Genomic DNA, 16,815 nt, shown 5'->3' on the forward strand with positions numbered 1-16,815 from the left:
TTCCCATGGCTTCAATTATCATTCACATACCAATAATGCCCCCTAATCTGTATCTCTTATCCTGACCTTATCCCTGAGCCCCAGACCTATATATTCAAATATGTTCTCAACAGCTTCACAAGAATGTCTCAAAGGCATCTAAACTCAACATGTCCCACACTGAATTCACCTTCTCTTCCAATCCCCAAACTTCTCCTCCTTCTATTATCTCAGTAAATGCATTCCAACTCTCCCAGTTGCTCACATCATAAACCTTGGGAGTCATGATGGTCTCCGCCTTCATCCTCAACCCTCACAGCCAATCAGTCACCATTTCCCATCTATTGTACAGTCAATTCTGCTGTAACACTCATTTTGAAAGAGCAAATTTGTTACAGTGCAACTGAAGTATTAGGGAACGATTTAGCATAACGCACATTGTGCATTTGTGTGAGACTTTGTCCTTAAGCAATACAAGATAAACACAGGAAGTTACACCCAGCTGAACAGAGCTGTGTACGAATAAACAAAATGACACATGCGCACACCTCAAACGTATACCAGCTACCTGGATCACCACATGTGCTACAAGCCACAACCATCTGATTACAATCTCTGATTTCAGAGAATTCTCTTTCCGCCACTTTACAATAACTCACAAGCTACAACCCTTCTCATGCCCATTTCCACAAGCAAACTTCAAGTTTTTTTCAAGGTAAAATGCCATATTTATCGTAGCATTTATGTATTTCTTAACCATTTAATACATGTAAAATCATGCTACCCATAATTTTTATTTTATTAGATTCCCAACTTTTCTTATGTGTCGCTGATGAAGTTTCTGAGTACTGTGCACCTAACCCCATTTTTATTGCACAACTTTCCATAGCACGGTGATCTGGGGGGAGGTATATGTTGCATCACAGCAGACTGACTGTACCATTTAACACTCCAGATTCAGTCCATTTCTCTGCATTCCCACTGCTAACAATTTAATCCCAGTAGCTATCATCTTTCACTTGGAATGGTCCAATTCTCTGGTTCTCAACCAGGGACGGTACCTCCCCACTCCCGCACCATCCAGGCCACCGGAAAAGTATGTGTCTGTCGAGGGGGAGGTGGCATTTTTAGCTGTCACAGTGACTTGGAGAGGTGCACTACTGGCTTCAATGAACAGGGACTGGGGATGCTGCGAGTTCAGTGATGTTGCCCATGTGATGATGTGCCCCATCCCAACACGCCAACTATAGCCCCATTAAGAAAAACCAGTACTGGTCCCCTATATCTACTCCTAGCTCTCTCTACACTGCAGCCAGAGAGATTTTTTTCAAAATGCAAATCAGATGATGCTCTCCTATGTTCAATACCTTTTAGTTGCTTCCCCTCACCCTAAGGATAAAGATCAAAATCTAAAGTCTGGTCTACAGAGTCCCCTCCAGTTTCATCTTATGTCAGCCTTCTCTCTTCCCCACTTTCACTGTGCTTCAGGTAGTCATTCATTCAACAAATAATGATTAAACATCTACTGTGTGCCAGGAACTATCCAAAGTGATGAAGACAGAAGAGTAAACAGAAGAGACAAAAGTTCTTTGGCCCTCATGGAACTTACATTCTAGTTTCATGAAGCTGCCAGGCTTCTCTTCACCCCAGGGCCTTGCCACTTGTGGTTTTCTGCTTAGCCAATTCCTGCTCATCCCCCAGGTCTCAGCTTAGACTCCCTTCCTCCCTCCACCCCACTAAGTCAGGTCCCCTTGTGATGTGATTCCATGACTCTGAACTTTTTAGTGTTATAACACAATTGAAATTGTTTGTTTAACATCCATCTCTTCTGTTATATCCCCAGGGCCCAGCACAGTACCTGGAACACACAAGGCGCTCAAAAATATTTTGCTTATTGATGCAGATGTGTATGCTCATATATGTGCATGTACCCTTACATTTTATGAATATGTATATATAAACACATATGTGTCTGCGTATATTTTCAGATATCTCTGCAGGTGAATGTGTGTATACACATATATGCAAGTATGGATACATACATACAATTTTGGGTATGCTCGCTTGAGTGTATTCATTCACATGAGTACACGTGTATATTTGTGTGTGTGTGTGTGTGTGTGTGTGTACTCTTCTGGCCCCTCAGTGACAGCTCTGACCTCCTGGAGGCTGCTGGAAGCAGGGCCCCAAGTCCTCTCTAGGCTGACAGTTCAATAAGAGTATAGATCATTCAATGACATTCCAAATGTCAGCAAACACCGGCTTGCTCCTCTCTGCTACGGGGAAAGTAGGTGGAGACAGGCGACGTGTAAACCTGGCCCTAGAAAAGTTGTCCTTCCCTGACGCAGCCCACACCGCCTCTGGACAGGAGAGGGCAGCTGAAAGATAACATTCTGCCTCTTCTCAGACTGGAGGCCTTAGTCAGTCAGTGCAGACTGTGACCTCAGTCCCAGGTGCTCACTCAGCACGTCTAGGCGGCCAAGCAGACCAGGACACTCCCCATTCTTTTCATGGGGCAAAGCCCTGCTGGGGGGTTGAGGAGAGGAGAGGAAGGGAAGGGGGTAGGACAAAGTAAGATCAAGGATGGGAGAGGAGTCTGCAGACAGCCAGGGCCTGGGTCCCACCTGGGGACAGAAGGCAGGAGTGAGGCTTTTACATGGTACTCCCACAACCCTGGCAATGGCCTCTCCGGCTTAGCTTTCATCATTGCTCTTTTTAAGGGTGCAGGAATCTTTGTGTAACTTGCACTAAGTCACGCAGTATAAAGATCAGAAGGATTGCCATGTGCCTGGACCTCTGGGGCCCTGCAGCCTCCCTGTCTTGCATGGCTGCTGGCAAGGACTGGAGTTCGGTCATCTTTCCTGCTGGGCCCTTAAGCACAGCTGGAACACGATGTGGCTGTAGGGCAGAGAGGAAGGGGTGAGACCCCTGGTTTTTCTTAGACCTGCTCAGTCGACCTCCCAAGAGGCGATGACGGAGTCCTCAGTTTCCCCTGGTACCCACTCTCCGCTCCATGGCTCAGCACAGTCTGGCAGACACGCAAGCTGAGCAGGCTCGGCAGCAGCCTCCACTGCCAGCAGCACCCAGGTAGTCCCGAGTAGCAATGTTATCACACGGCTCGGCTGCTTTCCCGCCTCTCTGCCGAGGAAGCTAGAGGCAGGGAGTCATCCATACACCAAAAAGTCTAGTGAACTTCACAGAGCAATTGTTCATGGTCAGCGCCTGCCTCGCTTGGTGGGGCCTTCACATTGCATTTGCCGAGGCCAGCAAGCAGCCTCAGATGCACTCTGACAGCTGGCACGCCGTCTTCCAGGAGCACAGGCCTGGCCACACCCGCACGCGTAGCCCTGCCAAGGCCCGCGTGAGAGGGCCTCTCTGGAGCCAGCTCTCAGAGATCAGCCAGCCAGCCAGCAATTGTTCACTGAGCACACACTCTGCACCTAGCCTTGATCTGGCCACCGGGGACACAGAGAGGAGCCAGACTCAGTCTTTGTGCTTCGGATGGACACGTCTGCAAGGAAACACACGGACTCAGTTTCAACCCTCAAAGATCACTGATATCCAGAGTGTCAAGGAGCCTCAAGGCAAGAGTTCGACTGCAAAGCTTCTCAGTGGAGATGAGACCTGAGCTGAATCGTCAAGGAGAGGGAATAAGCCCGGTGAAGATGACTGGGGGCGCTTCAGAGGGAAGGCCATAGGCCATAGGCCAAGGCCTGAAGGCAGGACAGAGCCTGGCCTCCTCAGCCAAAGCTGGGAGGTAGTAAGCAGCTGTTGTTCAGCTGCAAGGGAGATCATCGGGAGAGGTGGGGAGGGGTCAAAGCACAGACAAGCCAGAGGGCAAAGGACCCGTACACCAGGGAAAAGCAAAGGAGTTCACAAACACTGTCACAGAGAGTGGCCACCCTGAGACGTATGGAACAAAGTCCAAGGTCATTGTCTTCCATTGCTCCTCCAAATGCTCACTTAGCTCCAGCCCTCACACACACCAAAAGCATGCTGCTCCCCCTGCCCCGAAGCCCCCTCTCCTCCTCAGATCCAAATCCCACCTCCCTTGAATGCCCAGTTCAAGACCCAAATCCCCACGACACCAGCCTGAGCCTCCAACGACCTCTCCCTTCTCTGGGCCCCCCGGGAGCCACTACTCTGACCTCTGGTGTGTTCTCCCTTTTCTGAGCTTCCTGGGAGTCACTGAACGGCATGGGGTTCCTGTGGCTGCCCCAGGTCGGTTGCCCTTACATCACAGGGATTAATAGGAGTCAGTCTCCCTAGCGGCCTGGGCCTCCTAGAGCCAGGATCCTATCAGAGCAGGGGTCTGCGGAGTCTATTCCTGCACCTCCCTTCTTGTGCTTACCTAGGAAGGACAGCATATACTAGGAAAGTACAGTTTTCTGGGTGATTCATTCTCTGCCAGGCCCACTTTCCTAGCTACACCGGGTCCCTCCTGGCTCACAGCCTCAGCGCCCACTCCCCAGGTGCTTAGTGCTACATGAGTGCCAGTCTCTTCCCCCATGCTCAAAGGGAAGTGGGCTCTAGTGTCCACAGCCCTTCTCACATGAGCAAGCTCGGCTGGGGCTAGACAGGACCAAAGCCCGCCTGAACCAACTCTGCCTCCCAACCCGAAGGAGATACCAGGGCCAGTCAGGAGGCTCAGAGGCCACACTCATGATCACTCATGATACTTTCCCAGAGGCTCAGCTAGGACCACCTCCCTCCCAGAGGCAATGCAGCTCAGCCCAGAGGTGGAGCACCAAGCAAGAACCTGGAAACTACCCTTAATCGGGACTTCTCTGCACATCTGGGTTAACACCAAGGAGGGCAGTGTCAAACTCCACCCAGCAGCCTGGTCCCCCAAGCAGCTCCCCACTCCCAGAAATAACCACAACTTTCCAGCACACATTAGCTAGGGAAGGGTATTAAGAAAAGAGAAGAAAAGAAAAGGGATGAGAACAACAAGATGAAAACAGCAATGAGAAAAGAAAGCAAGAGAGGGGGGTGGTCTGAGGCAAAGGAGAACCAGAGGAAGCATGGAGCGGGACTCAGACACAGTACCTTTTTCAGATTAATCCACTGCTTGAAGTAATCTGCCACTGGCAAGCCCAAGTACTGGCACTGGCCCGGGAGCCTGAAGAAAGGGAGGAGAGAACAAGTTGAGCACCCATGTCCCAGGTACGGAGTCTTAAAACAGGAAATCCAATAGAGTCTATAAGAAAAAGTGACCTCAAAGGCTAACCCACTAGCCATGGGTCCTACCCCACCCAAGAAAGGCACCCCACCTCCAGCGCTCTGGACACTGGGCTCCAGATGCAGCCCTCAGATCCAACTGTGAGAACCTGGAGACTCTATTCAAAATGATATCAGCCGCACTGCTTTCTGATGGCCTACAACACACTAAGTGTCTTACTTACATTCTCATGTTAATTCAGAGAGATGCTGTGAGGTGGGTAGATCTGTATATATTATAGATGAGGAAAAGATTCAGAGGGGTTACCTAAGATTCCACAGGTAAAACATGATAGTGCCAAGAACTGAACCCAGGTCTGTCTCACTCCAAAGCCTATGTTCCTTCCAATGCACCAGGATGTTGTCGTCATCTTGTTACACAGAGAGGCAGAGATGTAAGACAGGAGGAGAGAGAGGAAGAGCATGTGATTTAGAGATAGTTGGGCAGGGGCTTCGGCTCACATTTAAGTCTCAAGCAATAGGCTTTCTGTGATAGAGAAGAGACCATACAGAGGGCTAAAAAGAAGTCAGAATCTAAACCAAGAACCTGTTCTTGTTTTTTCTTTAAATTATAATTTATAAATTATCTCCCCTTCCAGCTGATGATGCCATTTCGCCCACACAAATCCATTCAGCCAAACACTTACTGATGTTTTACAATAACCGTCAGTCACTTAGGCCTCAAAAAGTAAGACTTAACTCCTGCACGTAAGGGGCTCACAGTTTGTTCAATGGAATGGATAATAAAAGAAATAGATAAAAAGCCTTAAGTTGGGACTTCCCTGGTGGCGCAGTGGTTAAGAATCCGCCTGCCAATGCAAGGGGACACAGGTTCGAGCCCTGGTCCGGGAAGATCCCACATGCCGCGGAGCAGCTAAGCCCATGTGCCACAACTACTGAGTCTGCGCTCTACAGCCCGTGAGCCACAACTACTGAAGCCTGCGCGCCTTGAGCCCGTGCTCCGCAACAAGAGAAGCCACCGCAGTGAGAAGCCCGTGCACCATAACGAAGAGTAGCCCCCGCTCGCCACAACTAGAGAAAGCCCACGCGCAGCAACGAAGACCCAAGGCAGCCAAAAATAAATAAACTTCAAAAAAAGCCTTAAGTTGCAGTATTGGGGTACGTGGAAGGATGGTGGAAGATACTAGAAATATCAGCTGGGGAAGATCATGGAGTTTTCTTGCTAAGAGGAGCTTGGCCACAGGCAATAGAGAGCCTCAGAAGAGTTGTGATTTACAAAGATTGTTCTGGGGGCAACAAAAACAATACACTAAAAAAGCCGAGTAGTAGCCAGGAGACTAGACAGTAGCCGAAGAGACAGCGAGCCAGCAACAGAAAAAGATATAAAGGAAGCCTTGGTGACCGAATGGGACGTGGGGCCCAATGAGAGAAAGCAGTAGAACCCAATTCAGAGGTGTGTGGCTTGGCTCGCTTCATGCTACTCACTGAGACAGATACAAAGACAAAGTTAGGGGTGCAGAGAGCATATCTAATAGATGAAGCGGACCAGCATTTAGTCAATTTCATTATTGTTTTTAAATTTTCTTCACACAGTGTCTCCCTAAACCAGGGTACACTGCTCCCACTGCCTCGCCCCTACCTCCCCACCGGATGAAGGCATGAGTTTGGGAATGTAGTTTTAGATATACACCTGACGTGTGCTAAGCGCTCAACATCTGTTGAGTCTGAGATGCCTAGGAGACATTTGGCAGTGGGGACGATGTCTAAGAGGCAGATGGATATCCAGTTTTAAAGACAGGTCGGGACTGGAGATATAAATTGCTAAGTCATTAATGTAATTTAAGTAAAATTAAAGCCATGAGAGTAGACGAGATCACCTGGGAAGAGTGTGGAATGAGATGAGCAGAGGGCCCAGGCTAATGTCTCATAAGTTTTGTTGAGCTAAAATGAAACCAGGCCACCCCTACCAGACCATCACCACAGACAAGGAACTCACTACTACACGCAGCAGTCGGCTCTAATTTTAGACTCCTTCAATTCTCAGAACATCCTTCCTTAATACTAAACTAAAATCTGTCCCTTGTAACTTCTACCCATGAGTCTGAGAAATGTCTTTAGAAACTACAGAGAATGAGACTTCTATCTCTTCCTTGCAGAACCCTCCCAAGATCTGAGAGCCTAGGGAGCTTCCTCAGAGTTCCCTTCTCCAGGTCGCACAGCCTCAGCTCCTTCGAGAATTCTGTAGGAGATAATGTACCATGAGTCGGGACTCACCCAACCCACCGCCATGTCCAGAGGGCGAGGCTCCTGGACCTTTTTCAGGGTATCAGATAGCCAAGGTCACACATGCTCTTTGGACCCCACTTCACATCACCTGTGGTCAACCTAAATGATGATGAAAGCAGGTTTACCCTTTCTGGAATATTGATAACTGATTTTTGAGCTTAAAAAGCAGGTCATTAGTGTCAAATGCCAGAGTGGTCAAGCAAGATGGAGCTGAGAAAAACCCAATGAATTTGGCATCGGTGGGCTGGTGGGGACAGAAGGCAGCAGGCGATGTGTTGAAGAGTGAGAAGAGATAAGAAAGTGGAGATCACAAGCACAAACTCCTTTTTTAAGAGGCTTGGCAAAAAGAATCCAGTCGAAATGACTTGTTTCTACCCTAGAAAGTGTTAGGGCGGTCAGCCTTCCATCCATTACTCTTCAATTATTTGACAGACACTAGTTGGAAGTCAGTGCCCATGTTTCAGGTGGTAGAGTTAAGGATTTACTTTTCTAAGACCTGAGACACCTTTCCAAGGGAAGGTTCCTCTCAACACCCAGGTGGCACAGTGACACTAACTACAACCAGTCAATTTCCTGGGAGGGAAATTCTGGCTGAGGCCAAGATGATGAAGGGGTATCCAGGTAGGATGTCCCCATGTGGGAACCAAGGACCAAGGTTATAAGGAAATGAGGCAAGATTTTGAAAGATGAAAGGTAGCTTTAGGAACTAGAATGTGGTTGCCTAAGAAGCAGAACTGTAATGTCTGGATAATTTTCTTATTCCCTTCAATTTTTCTTTCATGTTCCTTATCCTTGGTATTTGTGAAATGCTTGCTTAGGTCAGCTATTTTTGAAAAATCATATTAAGACCTGTGAGTGAAGGGGGCCACCAGAAGCAGCAGAATCTACAAAGGAGCAGGTTAGGGGACTGGCCAGCAAAAGGCAAGGGTCCTGGGTCACCTATCATACCCTCCCTTAGCCAAGCCCAGCACCCTCTGATTCTTTTAGTTGACACAGGCCAGGAGTGCTTTTGGCTGGCTGGTCCTGGGAGAGGGAAGGGCTCCCTCTTCAGCAGGATTTCAAAGGCAGATGTCAGCTGTAGGCTTCTCTACCCAGGTAGGAAGTGTCTAGCTCAGTAGGATCCTGCCTGTTTCTCTTGGTGGAGGACCTATACCAGAGTGGTCACACTGAGGACAGACTAGACAGATTGTCAGCTTCAGATACGGCTCAGCAGCATCCAGAGTGCTGCCTGGGCCCCCTGGCTGACTGAAACAGAGGCAGGCGCGACCATCATTCTCACTTGGGGCCCTGGTCACTTGCAGGTACACATGCTGTTTGCAGACTCACAGGCATTCAGGTTGTTGAGTCCTCCAGCTAATGGGAGGTCCTAGCTATGTGACTTCAAGACTCAAGCAGTACAGTTATAGCAGGACCCAGGCCCATCTTCACAAGAGACACAGAGCCATATGCCAGAACTTGAGCTCCCAGGTGCCTCGTGGGAAGACAGCTACACATTTCTATGACAGAACCCTAGCCCAGCTTAGAGAGCACCAACAGAAACCCTGTGAGGAAGGTAGGTTAGAGTAGTTGTCACCCCTTCATAAAAGAGGAAACTGATGCCCAGAGAAGAAAAAGGATTTGCTTAATCAGACAACAAGCCAAGGGCAGAACTAGAAATGGGATCTAAGTCTTCTGACTACACAAGGCATCAATCATATAGATGCAGTCTTTGCAGTCCCTGGGAAGGCAAGGTCTGGGGCTTTAGAGGGGCAGGCAGCATGGTGGTCAGTGCTCAAGGTCACACCTGGGTCCACGGTTCTTAGGAGCCTAAGGCTAGGGTCAGTGGGTACCAGTGGGTACATGGTTCCACCAATTTAGAAAAGAAAAAGGCAAAAGTCACCCTGGCACAAAGGGCCTGAATGCTGTGAGTTCCTACCAGATACTGATCCCAGGAAAAGAGCCACTGGCAGTGGGCCCTGGACTAGCCTACGGGCATGAACGTGCAGGCAGGTTTATGGTGCCCAGGTCTCCAGGCAGCTGGGATCACTGGGCACAGAGCTCCTCAACTGCCCAAACATCATCTGGCCATGCTTATTACTGCTGCCCAATGAAATTTTATGCACCAAGTCCACAGGTGTGATTTCCCCTTCTTTATGAGGGTCCGAATGACATCACTGATGGCCAATAGAAAAGAGCCAATTATGTCCAGGCCGTAAAAAGGAATGGGATTTTTTTTCAACCAAATCAAAACTTCCTTCAGCTTCGTGAATGCAAGGGGCCCTCTTTAAGGAAGCCCCCCCACCACCACCAACCCCAGTCCTGCCTGTGGGCTCTAAACCAAGGGATATGATTGCTTTCCAAATACTATGGGGCCTAGGGCCAGAGAGGGGCTCTGCCTTTGGCATTTACCATGTGGCCCTGCTCTTATCACACTGGCCCCTTAGGGTCATCAGAACCCACTGTGAAACCCTCTTGCTGATGCTTGACTGGCTCCCTGCTGCTCCATCCAGAGGGGCGTTAGAAAAGATATTACCCCTGCTAAATAACAAAAAGAAAGCAAAGAAAGCCCTCTCCTACTTAGAAAGAAGAGAACAGTATGGGAGGAATAGGGGTGTAAGAAACAGGCCCCCGCCCATACAGCACAGAGCAAAAGGAGCCCCTCATCCAGCCCTACCACCTGCAGCCCAGCACTTGGGCTAGGTCCAGACAGCCCTGATGGCAAACAGGTGTGACCAGCTCAGCACCAGCCAAGGCAGGGGACTAGCTCATTAAGGGAACGTCACCCTTGCTAATGGGTATGGGCGGGACGAAGCCACTGTTAGCAAGAGCTCAGCTTTGAAGACTGGGTGAAGCAGAGCTGGGGGACCCTGCTAGAACTACTAGGCTTGAGTCGATGGGGCCAGCAGCATCCATGGAGGTCTGACAAACAGACTGGCAGACACCAAGAGCCAGGACCAGCAGGAGAGCAGGCACCCGTTCTGGCAGAGGTCATGGACACTCTTCCTTCTGTGCTTTTTTTCTCTGCAAGTCTTAGCGACAACTCTAAATTGCGGAGATGCAGGTCACTCTCAAGCCCTTAAAGAGGAGAAAGTCAGCTGAATCGGAGGCCATATTTGATCCCTCTCTGCCTCTCTGGAAAAGCTGTGGGACCCAGATCTTGGAGTGGTGTAGGCTGTCAGTCCTGGTACTCAAAAGCACGTACTGCTCACCTGCAAGGGCAAACTATTTTGTCCCACCTGATATGCAGAAAATGGGGAGTGTTGAGGTGCAGAGGCAAAGAGCAGGGAGAAAGGCCCTGTCTTCTTCAAAGTCACCTTGGAGCACGGAGGCATGGAAGGCCCAGCCTGGGGAAGACGGAAGCAGCAGACCCAGCCGACCAGGCAGATGGGAGCTCCTGCCGAGGGGTCACCTATGAGGGGGGTTGGACTTGTTTCCATGAGGGGCTCCACACTTGCTCATTCTGATACAAACCTTCCCAAAGAATGCTGTCACTGGCTGTCCTGCATCTCAGAATCACCACATCTCCTAGGCTTGTCTCCAACTCCCAGGGCTGAGCCTCAGGAAAGGTCCCCTTCCCCTGGGTCCCAGTCTGGGAGTCCTACTAGTCAGAGCCTCCCCAGTCAGCATGACGTGATTCTGCATCCAGCTCCGGCAGGCTACCCCAGCCGAGGCAGCACTTAGCTGGGGACGCAGCTCTTTGTCTCTCCTATTTCCGTTCCCCTACCCAGAGGAGATAAACAGACCCTGGGTGATAAACGGCCCGCCTTTCACGATCACTTTTCCTCAAGTTGAGGAGAGTAGCTGGTGATGGATGGGCTGGAATTTGGTTATCAGGAAGGGCTGTCAGCCAGAGGTGCCTATCTCCTCCCCCACTACGCAGGGCATCATTACGCTGTGGCATCGAGGTAAAATATGAGCAAGGGGAGGGAAGGAAGGAAGAGGGGAAGGCTGGGCTTCTACACGGAGCCAACTGAGCTACAATGAGAGCAGGCACGGGGCTGGGACGTTAGTTATCTGCCTGTGACACCTTTTATCTCTGCACAAATTGGTCCTTCCACCCCCACTGCATCCTCTTATACAAACACAGGCAGGCACAATGTGTCACCACTGCAATCGCGTAGCAATTTAACCCGAATTAGTGAGGGGGTCAAACAAGGAAATAGGGGTTTCTCATTTCAACAGGTTCCTTAGTCTCTGCTCTGAACCACCACACTATGGGGAGGAGGGTGGAGAGAGGCAGACTCATAATTGAATTCACTCACTTGGCCACTGCTGATGTATAAAAAATTAATGCTCAAGTCTCGTACTTATCAAAGCCAGTCAGTTTCCATCTCACCTGCAAGACGCACCATGGCAGGAGATACAGCCTGGCTGCCCCCGGCGGGCCAAACGCTCAGTGCTTTCCACCAGGGCAGGGCTGGCAAGGACAGCAAGGGAGAGAAAGGCACTGCCCTGCACCAGCAACCCCTACTAGAAGCCTACAGGATAGTGTGTAGGGTGTGGGGGAAGGATGAGGGCAATGGGGGTTACAGGAGGTGAGCACATCAAAGATGATCCTGGACAGTTCAAGAATACACTTCAGTCTACAGAGAGAAAAGGCATTCTGGCTCCACCCTCCACCAGGAGATGGCCAGTAACCCCTCTCTGTCCCACAGACGCACATACACAGACACAGCTGTGCTGAAATTGAGGAAGCCAATGGGAGCACTGACAGCACTGACAAGGCTAAAAGAGCAGGGAGTGGAAGAGTCAGGTCTGTTCCCAAATCACTTCCCCCATGCAGACCCTGGAGCTAGAAGAGCCCCTGATGGGGGTGGGGGGAAGGAGAGCACAGTAGAAGCCCCACCAGGCACATGGCTCTGCCACACTAAGAGACAACCTGGTCAAGTGAACATGTGTCCTTGGGCAAGTTACATCACCTCCATGCCCTGCTCTGTGAAGGTTAAACGAGCCGGCCAAGGGAAACATATTTTATAAATAAGCACTTATAGAAGGGATTCTGGCTGTAAGGAGGTCAGCTGAGACCAAACCTGCCTTTGCAGATGCTTCCAGGCCACCTGCATTGAGAAGACAGTGCCTTGGTCAGGAAAAGGATTCTAGAGAAGTTTCCTGGGGATGACAGAGTAGGGAGGTCCCAGAACCATTCAACAGTTGCCAAAATGAATTCCAAGAAGCTTGGGGGCGAGGGGAGGAGCTGTGGATAGAGAAGCACCTTGGTACTCACTCTCCAAATCCAAAAAATCAGCACGCAAATAGGAGGGAACAAAAGCCAAGGCCCCAGTCTGAGACACAAAGTGGGAGAACTTTCTACCTGAATTGATACCACGGGTATCACTGAGACCCAGGACCCTCAAGGAGTAGAGGCCAATCAAACCTGATTCCTATACTCAGGGAGCCTTCAGGACTACCTAGAAGATAACCACAGCATGAACTATAATGATCGCTCCAGGAGAGAGTACAGCAAAGGGTCATCTCATTCCTGGGGATGGGAGGGCAATGCTGAGGAGCACTTACAGAGACTGAGCTTCAATCCCCTTTGCTATCTCACACACACACACACACACACACACACACACACACACACACACACACACTCTCTCTCTCTCTCTCTCTCTCTCTCTCTCTTTCTCTCTCTCTCTCTCTCTCTCCCCCTCCCTCCCTCTCTCTGTCCCTGCACTCTCCTCCTGCCCAGAGCCTTGGGAGAACGCACTGCCGACTTTTCAGCCCACTTTGCCCCCACACTTGCCCCTATCCTCTGGGACGGCTGCAGGTTACAATTCCAACCACCGGCTTCAGAAAGATGATACACTTGCTGGAGCCTGCAAAGGGTCAGGAGAGAGTACTGTTTGAAATACCAGCGTGACAGCTGGCTCCTTGTCTGTCTCTTCCTCCCCCATCCCCCTCCCCAAACTTGTCATGGTACAAGAAGTCTATAAGCAGCCCATCAGCTTTAAATATCAGTGTGCGTGAAGCAGGAGCACGAGAGCGAGAGAGCGGGAAGCAGACAGCGAGCGCCTCTGTCGCCACTGCCTGTCAGGGAACACTAATGAATTTCACCACCAGCAGCCATGCCTCAGATGGGGGTGGGGTGGGGGTGGGGAGTTTTCTAGAGAGAACACTCACAGTATTAAAACATCTCTTCCCAAAGCCCTGTTAATAAATGTCACTGCAGAGCCAAGAACTACGCCCCGCCACTAGGACTCAAGGCAAGGGAGGGGTTGGGACGAGCCCTGAGGTCCTCTCAAACAGGAAGGGGAGTGCAAGTATGAGGCTGGAGGGAGCCAGCTGAGCCCCCCAATTAAGAGGGTGACCACTATCACCCGTGCTCATCTCATAATGAGATGAGCCTTGGGATGCTTGGTTGAGAGGACAAGGAGGACAAGAAGGAAAGGCCTCGCGCTGGGAGAGAGTACCAGCGGTACCGCCCCAGCCAGACTCACTCCCCGCCCCACTTCCCATCAACTTCAGCCAGCTCACTACACTTGAGGCCCCAGGTACCAGGGGCTCCAGGCCATCTTTCCAGATCTAGGGGAGGTGGGGTGAGGAAACTCAGGCACCAGTCCCAACAGGAAGCTACTTCCCCAACAGATGTCAGAAGCCAGAGCTTATTATACTCTCCATTTCACAGATGAGGAAATGGAGGTTGAGAGTGGTAATGTGACTTTCCCAAGGCCCTACAACTAGTAGGTAGTGGAGCCAGGACTCAAACCCAGGTCTCTTTCAATCCTAAAGGTCCTGTTCTTTCCACAATACCACAGAGCTTCTCTGAGGAGGGGCTGATCACCTCACTGGCTCCTGTGTGTCCTCTATTGCCAGGCCCTGCCCTGCCCCTCCACCCCCTCCCACTGGTACACATGCACCTCCGGCCTGGCATGGGCCACAGCTGCCATGTAGCACAGGGCTGGGCCTCAGGCCAGGGTGAACCCAGCCTGGCAGAGAAAGCCCTGGGCCTGAGCCAGGCCGTCACCCGGGAGTCTCCACAGCCCAGAGGGCATGGCTGCAGGCACAAGCCTTCCCTCGGGTGCTCTCCGCACAGCTCTGATCAGCATGCCTGATCTGGCAGCAACCTGCTGTGCAGGGGGCAAATGACATTTAATTTCCTCTTGGTTTCCCTATGGTACAGACGAAAGGCCGTCACCTGCGTCTGGGTCTGGCAGCACAGCTGGAGGTGTTCCCAGACATGCTGCTCTGGAGAGTTCCCAAACACAAACCAGAACACAAGCGGGTGCAGAGGCACGCCCCATAGGCCAAGCTGCCCGTACTCCCAGAGAAAACCAACCTCAAATCCCCATCGGCAAGCAGATGCTTGAAGCCTCCAAAAGGCACCGTATATGTACAGAGCACCTCCCTGCTCCACCGCTTTGTGGCCCACCTGCCACCTATCTCTACTCCCATTTCTCCCACACGGAGCCCACAGAAATAACCACACAAAGCACACAAGAGCCACAAACACCCTGGGGAACAGTCTAACATGCACCTCCCCAGTGCCACAAAATCAAATACTGTGTATCTCGTCAGCCCCTCTCTGGTGAAACAATAAGACAAGCGCCTCTTCGGAGTCCCTCCCGCTGCAATTCTTCCAGGGAAAGGGCACAGTGCCCCACCTGTTGTGGCTGTGAAAAGTGCTGGAGCGGCCACCAGGACCGGCCAGCCCTCCTTCCCAGGCGGAATGGCAGAGGCCCCAGCAGGCAGCAGGCAGCAGGGTCCAGGGAGGAGGGTGAGCAGGTGACAGGAGGTTTCCAGGGTACTCTGGTCGGTGTCTTGGCTGGTGAGCTATTCTCTTTTTGGCTCAGGCACTCCGTAGCAGTTTGAGTGGTCTCCAAGATACCTCATTCATCCCCCACCAGAGTCTCCACCTGGCCTATGGCCATCTTGACCCTTTGCCTGGGCTGCCTTTGTGTGGCCTACAATGCCCTCTGGAGGCTCTGCGGAGAGCATCCTGCAAGCATTCGGGATCTGGGATGCGGTCTGACCTCTGCTTCCAGGACACAGCTGTTCCCTTGGCCCCTGGCTGATCTCCTCTGCCCTGATTCCAGCTCCCCTGACCCCTTCAGGAGGTGTAACACCTAGCCTACGCAGTCACACTTCTGGTGGGCATTTTAAACTGTGCTCCATGGAGCTCTAGGGTTCTAGGAGGGACGTCGGGCTACTTTGTGGACTGGGGGAGGAGGAGGGAGAATGGGCAGGGCCTTGCCCCAGCTTCAACCAGAAGAGCTCAGCTTTTATGTTTTGTAATATTGGGCTTTAACATTTTATTATTTTAAAGTTTCCTGCTAAAAATACTACCCATTCAGTCTCTCTACTATGCTGCTCTGGGTTCTCATGGCATTCGTTCTGTATCTTCTTTGTAGTGTTCTCATGCTCTACCGTACTTATTACTTAGCTTGCAATTAGTTTTGCACGTGCTGCTCCTTCTGCCCTGATCACCTGGCAGTCGCCACAGTCCCCAGCACGGTACTTACTGGGCCCCGAGCAACTCTCAACAGGGGCTAACTTCAGGCTCCTGCTGGAATATTCTTCCAGGATACACAGTGGTTAGTGCCTTCGATGGCAGTTTCCAATGGTATTTCTCGGAAGAGAAGAGCTGAAGTGGGTGGTAACTGACATTTACAGGGAGGTCCTAGTGAAGACGTGTGGCACGTGCCACTCTTAAATCACCAAATGCAGCACACCTGCTACCATCATCAATCATCTAAATCAACCTCCGGGGGACCAGGAAGACTTTTGCATCTGGCCAATCTCTGAGCAAGATGCAGTATATTCCAACAGGAAATACCACTCACTAGACGTTTCTAAGCCATGAATGTGGGACCATGGGAACACAGGATGATGCTCCTCAGCCAAGTACTCAAGGGTCTGTCCCCTTGCAGAGGAGTCACGAGTCCCACAGTTCTGCTTATCCGACTGGAGATGGGGGAAGCCCCTTGGCCCGTCAACCAGGCCCGCCGTCTGGGCCTCCTTCTCCAGCCAGCTTTGGGGAGGCGGCAGCAGGGGGGCAGGGGACTGTGCTCCTCCTAGCTAAAGCCGCTTGTTAATAGGCCCTAGATTCCCTTATCCCCGGGGAAAGGGAGGTAGCAATGAGCCCTCTCCCTCCCTCCACACACCCCCACCCCACAGATGCCTCCCAGCAGGGCCGGGCGGGGGGGGGGGGGGGGGGGGGGGTAGCCATTAGTGTGTGCCTCAGCAGACAATGGGGAGGAGAAGCCTCCAGAGCAAAGGACAACTGCAGCAATTAGAATGCAGGGAGGTTCAGAAGCTATTTAACTGGGTGACCCTGAGGTCGCTGCATCTGACTCCCATCCCTGGATAAATATTGTATGAGAGGGGAGGGGGGCAAGCGAGGGAGCCATCGGAGCGCTGCCCCTCCTTCCACTCCTTTCCCCACCCAAC

The 16,815-nt window shown here is 51.2% G+C and overlaps 1 protein-coding gene across 8 annotated transcripts in view; it reads right to left on the reverse strand.

Moving 5' to 3' along the window:
- ERI3 (ERI1 exoribonuclease family member 3) overlaps positions 1–16,815 on the reverse strand; it is a 128,301-nt gene that overhangs the window by 56,012 nt on the left and 55,474 nt on the right. For 7 of the 8 annotated variants that reach the window (XM_068539745.1, XM_068539742.1, XM_068539746.1 and 4 more), the window contains one exon: positions 5,029–5,101. In XM_068539745.1, the coding sequence (XP_068395846.1) occupies positions 5,029–5,101 (73 nt within the window). Of the gene's footprint in view, positions 1–2,512; positions 3,491–5,028; positions 5,102–16,815 lie in introns of those variants that run through there. The other variant, XM_068539740.1, reaches the window with a different exon arrangement.

Source organism: Eschrichtius robustus, chromosome 3, assembly GCF_028021215.1.
Source record: "Eschrichtius robustus isolate mEscRob2 chromosome 3, mEscRob2.pri, whole genome shotgun sequence".
NCBI lineage: Eukaryota > Metazoa > Chordata > Mammalia > Artiodactyla > Eschrichtiidae > Eschrichtius > Eschrichtius robustus.